The sequence below is a fragment of the Fringilla coelebs genome (genome assembly GCF_963513975.1).
Source record: "Fringilla coelebs genome assembly, chromosome: 2".
NCBI classification, from domain to species: Eukaryota; Metazoa; Chordata; class Aves; order Passeriformes; family Fringillidae; genus Fringilla; species Fringilla coelebs.
Window position 1 is genome coordinate 35,587,785 of NC_140029.1, and position 17,217 is coordinate 35,605,001.

The following is a 17,217-nucleotide window of genomic DNA, read 5'->3' on the forward strand; positions in this document are numbered from 1 at the left end:
GAGAGCCACCACATACCAGTTTTACTTACTAACACTTCCTGAAAGTGAGGATACATGACAAAGCTTAGAAACATATTAATATGCTTTTTCCCCAATGTAATAGCTTTCCACAAAGTCCACATCTCACAATGCAGATGTCTAGTCCACGTGCTCTGGCTTTAGTTAAGTGACTGAAAATGATACCTTGGGGTTGATCTGTTACCATGCAAACACACTGAAGACAGGCCACAAACTAGAATAAGACAGTACCAGCACTTTTAATGTATCAATTTATTGCATATGTCAGTACATAAAAATAGAAAAGTGTTTTTTGTAAAATTAACTTTATTGTAAAAACCAACAAGAATGATAATGTAAAACTTTGCCACAATTAGCACATATACAATAACATTTATGCCTTGTCTACAAAACTTAAGAATACTTCATAAGACAGTTTTGGCTTACCTATATATTAAAGAAAAATCAAATAAAAAGCTTGCATCTCATAATCAGTGACTGTTTCTGAATTCCAAACATAAGTGTTATTTAGAACTTCAATATGCTATCTCTATTTACACTTCTGTGGGGTTCTACTCTAAATTATACAAGCAGGATGGCATTGCAAATTATACCTAATGAGATACATTAGGCTGATCCCACTACATGCAAGAGGCACTGATTTTATATTTGGCAGAAGTGCCCCTAGCAAAATTGCCTGTCATTAACAAAAATAAAAATGCATTTTTCAAGAATTGATGAAATACAAATGGAGGTACGTCTGCATCTTTTTGCTAAGAGAAAAGACCATACCTTGGACTCTCAATTCTGCCTTGCATTCTTCACTGTGAACATCCAACATGACCCAATTATTAGCTGAGAGATGCTGATATGCATATTCTGTATAAATAGTTAATCCTTCTGCCCTTCAGCTGACAGATTGTCCATAGCCTACCAAATGCATTTGTGCTCTATTTCTAATTTTACCTGAGAAATGGACACGAGGGCAGCTAAACCAGTTAATGTTTCTCCAGAAGAAAGCACAGCTTAACTCTGCATTTCACAGTTCAGAAACAGATTCTGGGAATGTAAACTTGGGTTAGTAGGAAGCCTCAAGTATTTCCACTCATTAAAACCACAATGTGTGCACACACAAGATTTTATGCTTTCTTACAAGGAACTCTACTGCTACAGCTGTTCAGCTCCTGACCCCTCCCTGGGAACGTTGTTTTTACTTTTTTTTTAAAACTTAAATTTCTTCTTATAAAACAGAAAATTCCTTTAATGAACATATTTAAACTAAAACTTTCTTACAAACCTGTGAAAACAATTTCTTCCCAAACTAGACATTTATATCTACAGGACAAATATTTGTGAAACATCTATACACAAATGGATAACTGTTATGGGAAAACATATAATGGTATTAAATAAAATAAATGCAACAGTATCACAACACACCATTTGGCAATTTAAAGTTATTATTACTATGTTGCTTGCAGTTCAGTTTTTAGCAGCAGATAACTGTGGTTTCCATCACACAGTCCATGAAATAAAAACAAGTCTTTACTTGTCAGAACAAATTTCCTCCCCCTTCTTTCTCCCTCCCTCCCTTAAAGAATTGTATGCAGAGCAGTGAAATACTTCCATGGAAACATCACTTCCCTCCTATTTTCCTTCAGTGGACTTTATAACCAATACAGTGAAAAATAGCATAATAACATTCATTCACAAATGTATGTGGCAACCCATTAAGTGAGAAACAAAACTGTGCATATGTGGAAGGTGGAAGAAACCACACAAGTGTAAAGAATGCATATATGACAATTGTGTCAACTCACACACAATACCTGCAAAATTAAAGTTTCATATTTATGTCCTGCAGACAATACAGTGAAACACATATGGCTTGATAATAAAAGTAATATTTAGATACAGCCCACTTTGAAGAGTTTCAGATTGCCATAATCTAACACTACCCATTTGACTTTGTCTTAGCAATTGTGTGCTCAAAAAGGAATTCTTCATTTGCATACAAGTACCACATAATACTAGGGGTATTCTGGGGTTGAGAGTTTTGTTTTGATTGGTGGCAAGTGGGGTTAAATGCCATGTTACTTTAGAAATTTATGCTTTTTGAAGACCCTCCCCTCCCCCACCCCCCTACTGCACCCAATGGCATTTAATGTCAAGATATGACAACTTCTGAAACAATTACTTTCTCCTCATTCTGTCTCCAACAATTAATCTACTCTTTTGGCTTCATCAACTGAATTTTAGAAAAGCAGTATTTGCTAGTTTTCCTTCTCTTCCTCCACCTCTATTCTAAAGCAATGTGAAGTAAACTAAACAATCTATGCAAGCAGCTTTCATCTCACTGTAGAATACATCAGGGCAAGGCAATGTGACATCTATCAACTCCTTTCTGCTATACAAACACAGCCTCATCTCCCAGCCCCCAGTCAAACTTCTCCAATATACCGTGCCCAAGTACCCCTCTCCCCAAAAGAAAAAAACAAAACAAAACAAAAACCACCACTGTAAGGCTGAAAAGATAGTTTTGGTTTCACTCAGATTGAAAAGTATGCTCTATGTTTTTATGTCTATCGATCCACAAAGATGTATAGCTTTTTTCAATCAACTCTACAAAAACCTTAATAATAGTATCACAAAAGATACTTACCAGAGAAAGCAGCAACTTCTGGTATGTGAATGGTTATTAAAAAAAAAAAAAATCACATTTATGAAAAGACGTATCATCCTGTCTACAAACTGCTGACAACTTCTATCCACGTGTACGTAAGAACTATAATTCCATTAGGAGGCATAACCATTAAGGCACCAGTTCAGGAAAGCAGCTTTATTCAACCAGAGGGCTTGAGCACAAGCTTAAAATATGACTGTCCCTCAGGAAACAGATTTTAAGTGTGTGCTGAGATGCTTTTCTGAATCAGGACAACATGGCAGAACAGTTTACTTAAAAATTTGAATCCAAAGGGCAACTTTAAAGATTGTGTGGAAGATTTTCCAATTTGTTCTTTCTAGTAAAAAAACTATTTTGAAGAGGCAAACTCAGCTGCAGCAGATGAGTAATTAATCCTGCAGAAGAGATCTAAACACTTCCCAACTCCATTAGAGACTAAGCTAACAGCATGTCTTTGATCACAGAATCATCAAGGTTGGAAGAGACCTTCAAGGTCATCTAGTACTATCATCAACCTAACACAGCCATAATCACCCCTAAACCATATCCCCAAATGCCACATTCAGATGACTTGAATGATTCCAGAGCTGGTGATTCCACTACCTGCCTGGGCAACTTAGTCCAATGGCTAACCACTCTTTCAGTAAAGTTTGTTTTATAAATCTAATTTGAACCTTTGATGCAAGGCCATTTCCTCTCATCCTTGTACTTGAAATGTGGCAGAAGAGTCCAGCCCTCCCTTTCCTACAGCCTCCTTTCAAGTGGTTGTAGAGCAACGAGGTTTCCCCTGAGCCACCTTTTCTTTTCAGCTACACACAGCCCAGAGCTGCTCCTCACACAACTTGTGCTCCAGACCCTTCCCAGCTCTGTTACCCACCTCTGGACTTGCTCCAGCCCCTCAATGTCTTTCCTGTAGTGAAGGGCCCAGAACTGAGCACAGGACTTGAGGTGTGGCCTCACCAGCGCCAAGTAAAGGGATCACTGCCCTGATCCTTCTGGTCACACTATTTTTGATACAGGCCAAGATGCCACTGGCCTTCTTGACCACTTGGACACACTGCAGGCTTACATCCAGGCAGCTGTTGACCAGCATCTCCAAGTCTCTTTTCTGCTGAGCAGCTCTCAAGCCACTCTTTCACCAGCCTGTAGTGCTGCACGGGGCTGTGACTCAAGCGCAGGACCCGGCCTTTCATCTTGCTGAACCTCGTGCCCTTGGCCTTGGCTCGTTGCTCCAGTCAATCAGTGTCTGAAGAACCCGCCTTCTCCCAATGACAGGACCATCTGCTCATTTTCATTATCCTTACTGTAGCAACTGTACACATGTATCTCTAATCCTGTGATCACTGGTAATTATTTAAATTTGTTTCTTTAGGAGCTATAAATAAAGGGCACAAACATTTAACTACACCAGCATAGAAATCTGAACACAAAAACTTACTTTTACCTTGTATGACCACCCATTTTGCCTTAAGAATTATCACCTCAAATGCACAAGCAGACTAGTACTACCAAATAGTTTGCCTGGGCATTAGTGAGGAGAGCTTGAGGCAGAAAGGAGCTTAGATTGCACTGATCTCTTTCAGAAAAAGTTACTTCTATTTCCCATACAGAAATTGCCTGGGTAAAATCCTGAAGTGACGATGTCAGGCACATACAACCTTCTGTGCACTATTATAATACACAACCTTCTGTGAACTATTATAATACAAACAGCAAATGAAAATAAGGAAAGTATCTTTTCATCTTCGACTGCAGTTTGACATATATAAGTTTGCATAACCATAGAAACCAGTAATAACCCAGGATAGTATACCTGCAAGTATACTCTACCATTTATATTATTTTATATTATTTAGCGCATTAAAATCTTCCCACTTTGCATAATATAAAATTTCAAGAAATAAAACACTAATCTCATGCATGGCACACTTTAAATAAACTCTAAGAGAAGCAAGTAATTATTGTGCTAACCATGGCTGTCCAAAAAGCTCACACATACAGCAGTGAATACCAAAGAGCCTCCTGTTGTTCTAAATACATTCTGTACTACTTTTGTAGCAAGTTTCTTTAATAGCATCTGTTGTACATATCAAACAAGTGGAATATATGGACAGAGATACCAAAAAAGTATGAGAAAGACATAAAATGGTTCATTTACAATGCTGCAAATGTAAAAGTTATCTGGAACACCTTAATAAAATATCAGACCTTTCCAAGTTTAATTTCACTCTTTAGGCAAGTACAGACATGAAATACATTTAAAAACAGACATTCTTTTACCACTTATCACAAATCAAGGTACAGTGCAGGTACTTGCCCCACTCCACCCCAAAGGAGAATATCAATTATATTATTGTTACGTTAGATGATGCTTTTGCCATTTCTTCAGGGGAGTGACTCTTTATTACTTCTTTGATGAACTGTTCAAGTGCAGTGAAATAACCCTGGCACTGCCAAGTGTCATTGTGAGTTCCATCAGGAAATATCGCCAATCTCTTAGTCCGAGCTGGGGATAATTCGTAAAGTTGCTTCATCATAACTGGTGGAATTAACTGGTCAGACAACCCAGAGATGAAGAGAGAAGGCATTCTGCACTGAGAGATTTTTCTGTAGGATAGAAATTTATTTTTGTAGCACCACAGCGGAAGATACCTCATCGGAAAGAAAGAGAACAAAGTGCTGGCCATGTACGGGATGCTAAGAAAGGTGTTCTCCACCACAATGGCAGAAATCCTATGAGAATTTTCAGAAGCTAAGTGAATAGCTACTGCTCCCCCCAAGGAACGGCCAAAAAGAAAAATTTTTGTTTTATCAAGATCAGACCGAGTCATCACATAGTCTAAGACAGCCTCAGAATCTAAGTACAAGCCTTCTTCGCTCGCTTCTCCTTCGCTTTTGCCATACCCTCTATAATCGACCAGAATTAAGTTCACTTTCAAGTTTACCAGCATCAACAAAGCATTTGGCAACCTGTGGCCAATGTTGCCTGCGTTCCCGTGAAAGTAAATGATGGTTGGAGAATACGCTGCATTGTCCCCTGTGTATCTCAGCAGAATAAGATTGAGAAGAACTCCATCTTTGGTTTTGATGAAGATGTTTTCATGTGGTATACCAGTAGGCATAGGAACATAAAGGCGTGATGAAGAGGGCTGTTCAGGAAAGTAAAGCAGAACATCCTGGAATTTATATAATATACCCGCTATTGATACAAATATTAATATAAGGAGTATAATGCCTCCATACAAGTGAAAAGTCACTATCAAGGGCAAAAGACAAATACGGCAGAGACTCCAAGACCAGGAAGCCAAAGCTAGTAGCCATCTTTTGACAAAGGTCCAAAGCATCCATGATTTTTCCATTGTAGAAGTCAGTGATCTTTTACTCCAAGTAAATCCTGCAAAAGAACATATATATACATATAAACATATGTATACATATATTAATATAAGAAAAATAAAAAGGTAGCAATTTAAGCATTTGTACTTGCAGAAGATTAATGGCAAGTCAATGTATTGGAGCATTAACATAAAATTTGGTGGCAAACTCCCTTTGAACTTTTGGAAACCATCTAACTGTAAAACAAACAGAAATGCAATCGTAAGGAAAGGCTTTAGAACTCTTCAAAATCCCATTTGCAGTATTTCTGCAGCCAGTCCATTAACAGCACTAGAAGACTGGTTGAGTGAGATCACAGTAACTTTTGCTTTCCCTCAGACTTTCCTACTAAGCAAGGGAACAACCATACAGACTATCACCAGTTTGTCAAAGCTGCTCATGTAAGTAACTCTAGAATTCAGAGAACACAAACAAAAATAGCCTTTATTTCTAAGTTGCTAAGTAGCATGCAGTAAGTCTGTGCACGTCACTCTGCAGCCAGCAGAGGCTCATCACACATCTCAGCACTGCTATGGGCTAGTGGCTGTTTTTCAGCATCTCAATCAACTATGGTTACAAAACAACACCTGAACTGCTCAGAAGAGACTCCTCTATACTAAGATACCACATTGTAGTTACATTTATGACAGCTTTTTTCTTTTGCTATATTTTGATTGCTTCTGATTTATAACAATCATTATTCTCTGGTCAATGAAAAGCACTGCTGAAAATACCAAACATGAAAACAGACTCATGATAAAAGCACATACACAGCATAAAATGTTAACGACAATGGATTAAACCTTCTTTCCAACCAAAAGTTATGTCTCCCAGCATCCATACAAGATCTTGCAGTATTCACTCCTAGTTCATATGGAAACATATGTCATACCTATACAAAAACTACAGTAACCATTTAGTCACCACTGAACTGAATAATCACACTACCTGGAAGGGACAACACAAACTCACTTGTTTGAGAACACTAAGATTAGTGCTCTTAGTGTGAGCACTAAGAGCATTATATGCTCTAAACTATAGAGCATATAATAGGTACACTTTTGACACAAAGTTATAATCTCCTAAAATGATACAGCACAACAATAAGCTGAATTCAAACTCCAAAGGAGTTTGACATGCAGAGATGCATCCAAGCATTTTATACCAGCCATCTTGTTAGGCTTGAGTGATAAAAGGTGACCTCTGCAGCTACAGCCTTTGCATTCCACAGATATAAGCACCCAATCTGACCAGGAAAACCTGCCATCTCTATTTTATGCAAAAATTAAAAATAAATCAGAAATAAAAATAAATATGTCACATCTTAAAATTCATATATTAACCAAACCCAACATGATATTAAGCTTTTATATAGTGTAACTACTCCAAATACATAAAACTGGTGAAATATAAAGTAGTATAAAAGAGCAGTTATGTCAACTTTGTTCTCTTATATTATTTATAAATTCATGTTTATTATCCATATCCAAGTAAGCACAAACTGCCTATAGGAAAATTTAATTCTTGTGATCCATTTTCCTTGAAAAAAACTCACAATTATTAGAAGACATATAAAGTAGTTACTTCAATTTCTAAGATAACTTCCTAAAGAAGTTAACAAAGATTTCCTGCGTTACATTTCAGGAGTATAAGAACATTGATAATGAGACAGTAAAACCATTCTCCTTACCTACGCTATTCAACATTTTGCTGACTTTCTTGCAAAATGAAAGAAACTCCAAAAATGTTTTCTCAACAAGATATTCACAAGAGTAAGAGACCCACTGTTAAAAAAAACTACTAAGAGACAAAGAAATAATAAAAGTGATGGAGTTTTGCAATGGTTATCCCACACACACTAAGGATTATTATTTGGAGACTGATACTCACAGCTGATTTTATAAGCTATGTTAGTTTCATGAGAAGGGCACCACTTCTAGTTTTATTTCAGCAGGATAATATTATCAAAATATTATACTACTGAGATAGTGCTGCTGTGTGATTAATTCTGAGATATATATATATATGTATAGGTGTGTGTGTGTATATATATATATATATATGTATGTATGTAGGTATACACAAATATTTAGCTACTGGAATTGCAAAGCTAGTACATCCTACAACTGAAGCTTAACATGCAGTAAGTAGTTAACAGGAAGAGCAAACTACACAGCCACAAACGTTTCATGCTCACTACAAATTTAAATAAAGGTGACCACTCTGCCTTATTGAACAATTACATTACTACTAAAATGTTTTTCCCATCTGTGTGGAACTTCATTGATTTCATTCATTTCCAGGCCCATCTTGCATCTTGTTGCAAGATTTGTTAGTTAGGAAACTAAGATAAAATTTTTTCCTAGGTTCCTCCCCACCTTTCAATACCAATTAAAAGATCACTAGAGTAGAAAAGGATGGTTTCTCAAACAAGCCTAGAAGACTTATCAATATTATTTCATTTTCAATAAAGCTACAACCCACACTTTCTACAGAGCTCAAAGCAACAGACCTTCCAAACACTATCTTGGAAAGCAGAAGATGAAACAAATAGAAAAAAAATTCCATTTCAAAGACAGAAATAAAAAGGGCAAGCTGATATAGTAATATTTAGTGAGCAGTAAGGTCAGCACTTTTTGAAGTGCTGAGATTTGAGACTGTTCAACATACTGCAAGACAACACACACACACACACAAAATTCTCTTCTTGGTCTTTATTTCCCAGTCCTGGTGTGCTGGATGGGAAGTTATAAACCTTCCTAGCAGTTTACAATGTAACATCTTATGATGCAAATAGTCTGTCGTGAATTGCAAAGAGCATGTGTTGCATTTCTCTCGCATCTCTAATTTTTTATGGCTAACAGGGAGCCAGAATAATCTGGAAAAGGTGTGAGAGTGGGAGAACAGTGTATTAGACTGATGTAAGCGTATTGATGTCTGATGTGGTCAACTTGAGAAACAGAGTAGACCCACCAACCCACCCAACCTGGACAAACCTGATCCTCTCTCTAGACAAGACTACTTCTGTTCCTAGACTACAACGAGTCATGGATTTGCCCCATAACTTCCTGATGTCCCAGTTACATCAAGAAGCATTCACCCCTTTAAGCTCTTGGAGGGGACTCTTGCTTCACTAAAAAAAAAAAATATTGTTTTTGGAAGAAATATTGTATTACAGCATTGTATTTCACGTAATTGCTGTAACTTTGAAAACAAGATTTTCCTATAACAAGGAGTCACATCCCGTTTTACACCATTCACAGTTTAAATAATCCATGATTATGAAATACTAAGTAAAATGCTAGGTAAATAAGTATAATGTCATTTAAAATAAATTTTTCCTCTTGTCCCTCTGATAAGGTGCATTAGAAAGGTGAGCCTTTGGGAATCTTGATACTTCCTACAACTATTTGGCAACGCTTGTAAGCTTAAAAGACAAGCAGAAGACAGTACTGAAATATAAAGCTTTACTGAGGAAACCATGGCCAGATAGGAACAGCAATGCAGCCCAACTCAAGGTTAAGACCTGATGAAAGTAAGACTTGGCCAGACTGCTGCTGTACCTTTGGCTTAAACTGCCATGGAACTGTATTGTCTCTCAAAACAGAAAGGAAATTTGGAAGTGGTGAACTTCAGCTTTGAGTTGGGATATACACACATGTTGATACACACACACATGCCCTGTGTCTGTATATCTCCACAGCTGAATCCACAGCATAGGAACTACTGCAGACCTCTGTGTTCTATCAGATGAGCTACAAGTCCCAGAATTAGGTAGCCACTGAAAATACAAATCACTCACAATAAAAATTTTGAGGGAAAAAACCTCTTTATGAGCAAGGCATTTTAACAATATTCTATTTTGCCCTAATGCTATTTTTAAATGGTTAACACCATTATCAACTGAAAAAAAAAATCACAAAAATTCAAGTGTATATTTTAACTACTAGTGAACAATTTTTCTTTCATTTTGAATGGCAGCTAAAATTACTCTTGTCTCTTCCACAGGTTCTGTTGTTTTGCTTTTGTCTGTATTTTTAATATTAAACAGTATTATTTTCATACACTAATCATATCATAAAACATTTACCTTTAGATGTGATGATTTCCCAGGCTTCATCTCTGCCTGAAAGACAATTCCATTTATGAATTTTGAGTAAAATTGTTTTGAATTACACATGTAATTTACTGTTTATTTTGTTACTTGAAAGAAGATTAGGAAGTGATAAGAGCCAAACAGCCTAAAAATTACAACTGCGTCACTAATGAAACTGTTTGTCTCATGCTCCTCCTATCAAGCTTGTTTGAAACATTTGATGAACTTGAAATCATCTTATAATGAAGTTCAAGAATCACAATGAAATATCCTGAACTATATACACAAAACACAGTATATCACAATACTGTAATATTATAATAATATACATATATAACAATAACATAGCATCTATACATAGTTCTTAAAAACAAACATTACATTCTCTCCTTAAAACTGACTTTTATAAGTAGCTTTAAAGTTAGTGCTAAGAAGCACAATCAGGTGTGTTTAATGGCTGCTTCCTCACTGAAGAGCTTTAAAAAAAAAAGTCTTAACACTCACGGCAAACTTTTGGATTTCAACACAAACAAACAAAATCAAATATATTTTTAAAGAAATAGTTAATGACATCTGTTTGTCTCCACTTCCTTTTCCTAGACTCTACCTCCTCCAGATGCAGACAAGATTTGCACAAGCATTACATTTACTCATATTTATTCAGAAGACCTCCGGAAGTAGAAATGTCCTCAACTATAAGAAGTTAGTTTCAGAGGGGGGAGAACTGATCCGGAAGAAAACCTACAAGCTTAGTAAGGACCAAAACGTACACTTTCTTAGTATTAAATTCCTATAGAAACACTCATTAAAAAATAAAGAAAAAAAAGAGGAAAACAACAGCAAAGTAGTGACTCCTAACAAAGGAAGCAGTACAATAACAATAATTTAAGCATCACACATTTCATGGCTCTGGCTTTAAAATCAACGAGTCACTTGTCCTGCTTATTTCAAACAGCCAACATCCACAGCTCTGTTGTACATAGTTGTACGTATTGATAACTGAAAATGTTTTCCCCATAACTGGCGTGATACTTCTCCTCCCAACTGACAAATGGTACAAAGTGTCTCGAATTACGATGGTACTGCGTAAAAAAAACCAAAAAACAAAAACCCAAACAGCAATAAACGAAGATTGGCTATACCTTAACTTAGAACCTTAACTTTCTAGGGACTTAGGCTGCTAAAACATAGCAATTTCTAAGCTTGCTAAATTGCTTCCTTTTTGACTGACGAGAAACACCCAATTCAACCTTTTCAAAACGATCACTTGGTCCATTTAGAACACTACAGCTACCATCAGCCCCGCCTCGGCAGGCACCCATTTGCAGGAATTGCTCCATCTGGCAGTGGAAACAAACCAAACAGTGGAGCGAGACCTTGCTGCCAAGAACCTTAAGGTCTCCGGGGCTTCGCAGGGAGGCACCTGCAGGAACTTTTATCGGCACTGTCACGGGAGCGGCACCTCGGCAACCACGTCCCGCCGTGCGGGCACAAGAGCCGCACACCGCCCGGGGCAATGTCCCGCCTGCCGCCGCCCCAGGGAAGAGCCGCGTTTAGCCCCGGTAAAAACCCAAACCGGACCTCAAACCCGCCGGCCGCCGCCCCCGGCCCGGCGCGGCCTCAGGGGCCGGGGCCGCCCCCGTCCCGCGGCCGCGGTGGGCCCGAGGCCCGCCAGACCCACCCGCCGCATCCTCCCGGGCGGCCGCCGCCGGTGCCTCGGGCCAGCGCAGACCCCGACGCGCAACTTCAACCACCGCTCCTTCCCCCCGAGGCAGGAAGTCACCCCCGCCGCGGTTCCGCTTCCAGGGCACAGCACAGCCGTTCTCCCTCGTCTCCCCGCCTTTCCCCGCCCCGGGCTCCGCCGCCGTTCCCCGCCCCGGCCCGGGGGAGGAGCGCGGCGTCACCGGGCTGGCCCTCCTCTTCCGGGGCGGTGGGAAGCCGGTTGTCAGCCCGGCTCCGCAGGTAGCCGCGGTTCCCCGTGAGTCTGCCCGGGGTGGCCGTTCCTCCGTGCCCCCGGCTGTGTGGTCCCGTGCGGAGCGGGAGGTGCCCGCTCCGCCCGCGCTGCGGCCATGGCAGCGCCGTGCTGGGCGACGTGCGGTGCGGCCCCTCTCCGGCCCCTCTCCGGCTCCGCCGCACACCGCTCCCTCCGCCGGCACGGAGCGGCCGGGGGCAGAGCCCGAGGCGGGTGGTGTCGGGGGCTGGCTGCGTTCTCGGGGAAGGCGAAGGAGGAAATCGGTCGCTGAGCACTGAAAACTCCCGCCTGGGCAGCAGCGGGAGGGGAGTGCGGTGCCTTCTCCCGCCGTGCAGACCCATGTCTGGGTGATGCCGGTATCTCAGTGTCGCAGCCTCGCTGCTCCATTTGGCCCTTGAATGAGGAATCAGCTGGCGACCTTTAAGACAGTGGTTAGATCTTAGGTAGGAAAATTAGAAAAACATAAATCCTAATTAGATATGGGTTTTTTTTAGACTGAATAACCTGCTGGTGTTTCGTTATAAATATATAACTTTGTTTTGTTCCCAGAAAAACAGACTGATGGCTTCTGCACCTGTTTCACAGCCTCCTCCTAAAAAAACGGTGGCCTCTCACGTGCCTTTTGCAGATCTCTGTTCTACTCTGGAGCGAATACAGAAGTCCAAAACTCGTCCAGAGAAAACCAAGTATTTCAAGGATTTTCTGGATTCCTGGAGGAAATTTCACGATGCGCTTCATCAAAAAGAGAAAGATGTCACAGATTCCTTTTACCCAGCTATGCGGCTTATTCTTCCACAGTTGGAAAGAGAAAGGATGGCATATGGAATTAAAGAAACTATGCTTGCAAAGCTCTATATTGAACTGCTTAGTTTACCAAAAGATGGAAAAGATGCTGCAAAGCTTTTAAATTACAGAACGCCTACGGGCTCACGTGGAGATGCTGGAGATTTTGCAATGATCGCATACTTTGTGCTAAAACCTAGGAGCCCAAAACAAGGCAGACTGACAGTAGAACAGGTCAATGAACATTTAGATGCGATTGCTAATAATAATGCTGCTAAAAACAAGGGTCAGTTAAAGAAAAGTCTTCTTCAGTTAATTACCCAGAGTACAGCACTAGAACAAAAATGGCTTATCCGAATGATTATAAAGGATCTAAAGCTTGGTGTTAGTCAACAAACTATATTTTCAATTTTTCATCCTGATGCTGCTGAATTGCACAATGTTACTACTGATTTGGAAAAAGTTTGCAGACAACTGCATGATCCTTCTGTCTCACTTAGTGATGTTTCTATCATGTTGTTTTCTGCTTTTAAACCAATGCTTGCTGCTATTGCAGATGTCCAGCAAATTGAGAAGCAAATGAGTAACCAGACATTCTACATAGAAACTAAGCTGGATGGTGAACGTATGCAGATGCACAAAGATGGGGATGTGTACAAGTATTTTTCCCGAAATGGGTTTGACTATACTCAGCAGTTCGGTGCTTCACCCCTTGAAGGTTCATTAACGCCATTTATTCATAATGTATTTAAGAGCAATATACAAAATTGCATTCTTGATGGTGAAATGATGGCTTACAATCCTGAGGCACAAACTTTTATGCAAAAAGGAAACAAATTTGACATAAAAAGAATGGTGGAGGACTCTGATCTGCAGACCTGCTTCTGTGTATTTGATGTATTGATGGTTAATGATCAGAAGCTGGGGCATGAAGTACTAAGCAAAAGATACGAAATCTTAAGTAGTGTATTTACCCCAGTGAAGGGCAGAATACATGTTGTCCATAAGAGAAGTGCCAGAACAAGAAAAGAAGTAATTGATGCATTAAACGAAGCCATAGATAACAGAGAGGAAGGAATTATGGTGAAAGATCCCATGTCCACCTACAAGCCTGACAAACGTGGGGAAGGCTGGCTAAAAATCAAGCCAGAATATGTCAACGGACTGATGGATGAGCTGGACCTTTTAATTGTTGGTGGTTACTGGGGGAAGGGCTCTCGTGGTGGAATGATGTCTCATTTTCTATGTGCTGTTGCAGAGACGCCCCCTCCGAATGAAAAACCGACCGTTTTCCACTCCATTTGTCGTGTTGGCTCTGGCTATACTATGAAAGAGTTGTATGATCTAGGCTTGAAACTGGCTAAACACTGGAAGCCCTACCATAGGAAGGATCCTCCTTGTAACATTTTGTGTGGAGCTGAAAAACCTGAAATGTACATTGAACCTTGCAACTCTGTCATAGTTCAGATCAAGGCAGCTGAGATTGTTGACAGTGATATGTATAAAACTGACTGTACTTTGAGGTTCCCCCGAATTGAGAAGATAAGGGAAGACAAAGAATGGTATGAGTGCATGACCTCAGACATGCTAGAAGACCTCAGAAGCAAAGCACAAGGAAAGCTGGCATCTAAGCATCTTCATATAGACGAGTATGATGAGCCACATGAGAAAAAAAGGAAAACTGTTTCAAAGGTGAGGAAGGTAATTGGAATAGCTGAGCAATTTAAAGCTCCTGATCTTTCTAGTGTAAGCAAGGTTTCAAATGTATTTGAAGATGTTGAGTTTTGTGTTATGACAGGAAAGGGAAAATATTCAAAATCTGAGCTGGAAAGCAGAATAGCCCAATGTGGTGGCAGTGTGGTACAGAACCCGGGGCCGGAGACATACTGTGTCATTGTAGGAGCTGAGAATGTCAGAGTGAAAAACATCATCGCTTCCAACAAATACGATGTGGTGAAGGCAGAGTGGCTCCTTCAGTGTTTTCAAACCAAAATGCTGGTGCCTTGGCAACCAGCCTTTATGATTCACATGTCTCCTGACACAAAAGAACATTTTGCTCGTGAGTATGATTGTTATGGAGACAGCTACACAGCAAACACAGATGTTGAGCAGCTCAAGGAAGTGTTCTCAAGAATGAAAGACAATAAAGCAATGCCTCTGGACTTGATTGCAGAGCTAGAAGAACGTTACTGGTGTAGCAGCTGTCAGCTCGGTATATTCAGAGGAAGCACTATTTATGTGGACTGTTATGCTGTTGTTAATGAGCCCCAAAGCAAAATCCCTGGAACAACACTTTCAATTAGAGCTTTGGAGCTCCGTTTTTATGGTGCAAAAGTAGTTTCTCACCTTGAAGAGGGCGTCTCCCATGTTGTTGTGGGAGAAGATTGTTCACGGGTAGAAGAGATCAAAGCAATCAGGAGAACTTTTGGGAAAAAATTTAAAATTGTATCCGAGCTGTGGGTCACCCACTCAGTGGAGGAAGGAGTCGCAAAGAATGAAAATCACTACTTAGTTTAAAGCAGTTTTTAAGATCGGAGCAAAGGCACGATTGGACTTGGATTTTGTGAGGTTGTCCTAAATTTTTTGTGTGTTTTCACACAAACTGGCTTTGGCTAAACAATAACACTGAATTGCTGAAATCAGGGGAAGGCTTTTAATTTGACTGTTGCGGAAGGAGGAGGATACTAAGCTATGTTGGAAGGAAAAAACCCACCACAAGATAAATAATTTAAGCCTTTTAATCCACAAAAAGGTCTCAGGAGAGATCTAAAATTTTACATAAATAAAATATGTTTGAAACTGCCTAGTTTGTTTTAGCTTTAATAATGCTTGCCTCCATTGTTCAAAGTGGAGACAATAATTTATAATTATTATTTTATGGAGATTCTGCTGTTTATTATTAAGCTATCGATTTGCAATCACATTCATGTTTTTCTGGACTTGTTTTGTATGTATTCCATATGCTAGAGAATTCAGTAATTTATAAACTTCATCTGTACTGTTTTAATTTTCTTACATTGGTTTTAGCATTAAGCACCACACAGCCTCAGAAGCACTTTGATTTTAGGATATTGTATAGATTCCATGTTACTTTGTGTAAATAGCTTTTGTACAAAAGAACCAAAGCTTTTCATTGAGGTGAGAATGGATTAATAATGAACTATCTATGCATGAATTGCAAATCAATTACTTAAGAATTGTAATAACCTCCTGTGCTCATTACAGTTTAACTGTGAATTGTGACAGGACTAGGCTTTTACAATTAACCATCAGTTTATCTTTTAAAAATGCTTCTTAAGTTATTATAGGATTAATTTCCAAATATCCACTTCTATGTATATTTTTCCAATTACTAAATAAAATCTATTTTTAAAGTCTGCCTGGTATTTATTTTTAGTAAGCAGTCACTTTTGAAAAACATAAAACTTAATTTCTTGTTTTATTTTTAGATAATTCATGCATCAACTTTGAGGGGAGAAAGGTTGAGGCCTTGTTTCTTGTTATGTCAACATTGGTATCAAACAGAAATTAAGTTAGGCAGACCACATGGAGTCAGTTTTTAGCTGACCTCTTTCTTCTATGCTTTCCATGATCATGTTCATGCAAAAGTTCTTGTAAAAATAATTGGGAATTGTTATATAAAAGGTTTAATGGAAGTATTGAAATTTTGGTTAATTAGAATTGTATTGATATCTCTTAGTGTATTAGCAGCTCCCTTATTATCTGAAATACACTCCATAGGTAAAATGTATTAGTCGCTGTCCACAAATTTCCCATCACCAGGCCTGCTTTGCTCTTTTTCTTGAGTGGGGCTGGGATGGTGGGACATGCTTTTGGTTGTGAGGATCCTGCCTTGTGCCTGCCTTGCTGTTCCCTTAGCACTCTTTCCCTCGTGGTTGCACCCCTTGCCCCAACAGGGATTTGAATGAATGAATGAATGAATGAAAGCCTGGCCTCTCTCTGTTACAGAAATCCTCACCTTTCTTTTGTTCCCCTGTGTTCATCTGGGTCTGAAGTTTGGATGTGAACTCCTATTCAGAAGGAAATTTAAAAATTGTGGAAAGCTTGTCACCTTTTTACTGTAGTACATCTGTTTGGTAAAACACTTAAAACTGTGTGGTTCCTGTTGCTCAATTTCCAGTTACTCATTTCTGAAAGAGTACATCTCTATGTTTTAAGAGTCTGTATTAATATCCTTGAAAAGCAGAAGATCCACTTATACAGGTGAAATCAATCAAAATCTCTCAGCTATAGTAAATAATATGTAAGATGTACTGTTCTGTTTATGGCATCTCAATGATCTGGTGAGAG

General features: G+C 39.3%; 2 protein-coding genes across 5 annotated transcripts; one reads left to right on the forward strand and one right to left on the reverse strand.

Annotated features, from left to right (window-relative positions):
• Positions 1 to 2,205: 2,205 nt before the first annotated feature.
• On the reverse strand, positions 2,206 to 11,944 carry ABHD13 (abhydrolase domain containing 13). Of its 3 annotated transcripts, none has more exons than XM_084226706.1 (3): positions 11,833 to 11,935; positions 10,146 to 10,181; positions 2,206 to 6,074 (listed from the first exon to the last, which is right to left on the reverse strand). In XM_084226706.1, exon 3 carries the CDS (start codon positions 6,037 to 6,039, stop codon positions 5,026 to 5,028), a length of 1,014 nt encoding a protein of 337 aa, XP_084082832.1. In that variant the 5' UTR covers positions 6,040 to 6,074; positions 10,146 to 10,181; positions 11,833 to 11,935; the 3' UTR covers positions 2,206 to 5,025. The 3 variants fall into 3 exon arrangements, with proteins under 3 accessions (XP_084082832.1, XP_084082831.1, XP_084082830.1); XM_084226705.1 differs by having other exon boundaries at positions 10,146 to 10,177; positions 11,833 to 11,913; XM_084226704.1 differs by lacking the exon at positions 10,146 to 10,181 and having other exon boundaries at positions 11,833 to 11,944.
• A 140-nt stretch (positions 11,945 to 12,084) lies between these two features.
• Positions 12,085 to 16,229, forward strand: LIG4 (DNA ligase 4). Of its 2 annotated transcripts, none has more exons than XM_084226164.1 (2): positions 12,085 to 12,113; positions 12,673 to 16,229. In XM_084226164.1, the coding sequence occupies exon 2, from the start codon at positions 12,685 to 12,687 to the stop codon at positions 15,421 to 15,423; it is 2,739 nt and encodes a 912-aa protein (XP_084082290.1). In that variant the 5' UTR covers positions 12,085 to 12,113; positions 12,673 to 12,684; the 3' UTR covers positions 15,424 to 16,229. The 2 variants fall into 2 exon arrangements, with proteins under 2 accessions (XP_084082290.1, XP_084082291.1); XM_084226165.1 differs by having other exon boundaries at positions 12,091 to 12,129.
• The last annotated feature ends 988 nt before the right edge of the window (positions 16,230 to 17,217 follow it).

Excerpts from the sequence above, each read along its gene's own strand:
- ABHD13 (XM_084226704.1), bottom strand. The coding sequence starts at position 6,039 with ATGGAAAAATCATGGATGCTTTGGACCTTTGTCAAAAGATGGCTACTA.
- LIG4 (XM_084226164.1), top strand. The coding sequence starts at position 12,685 with ATGGCTTCTGCACCTGTTTCACAGCCTCCTCCTAAAAAAACGGTGGCC.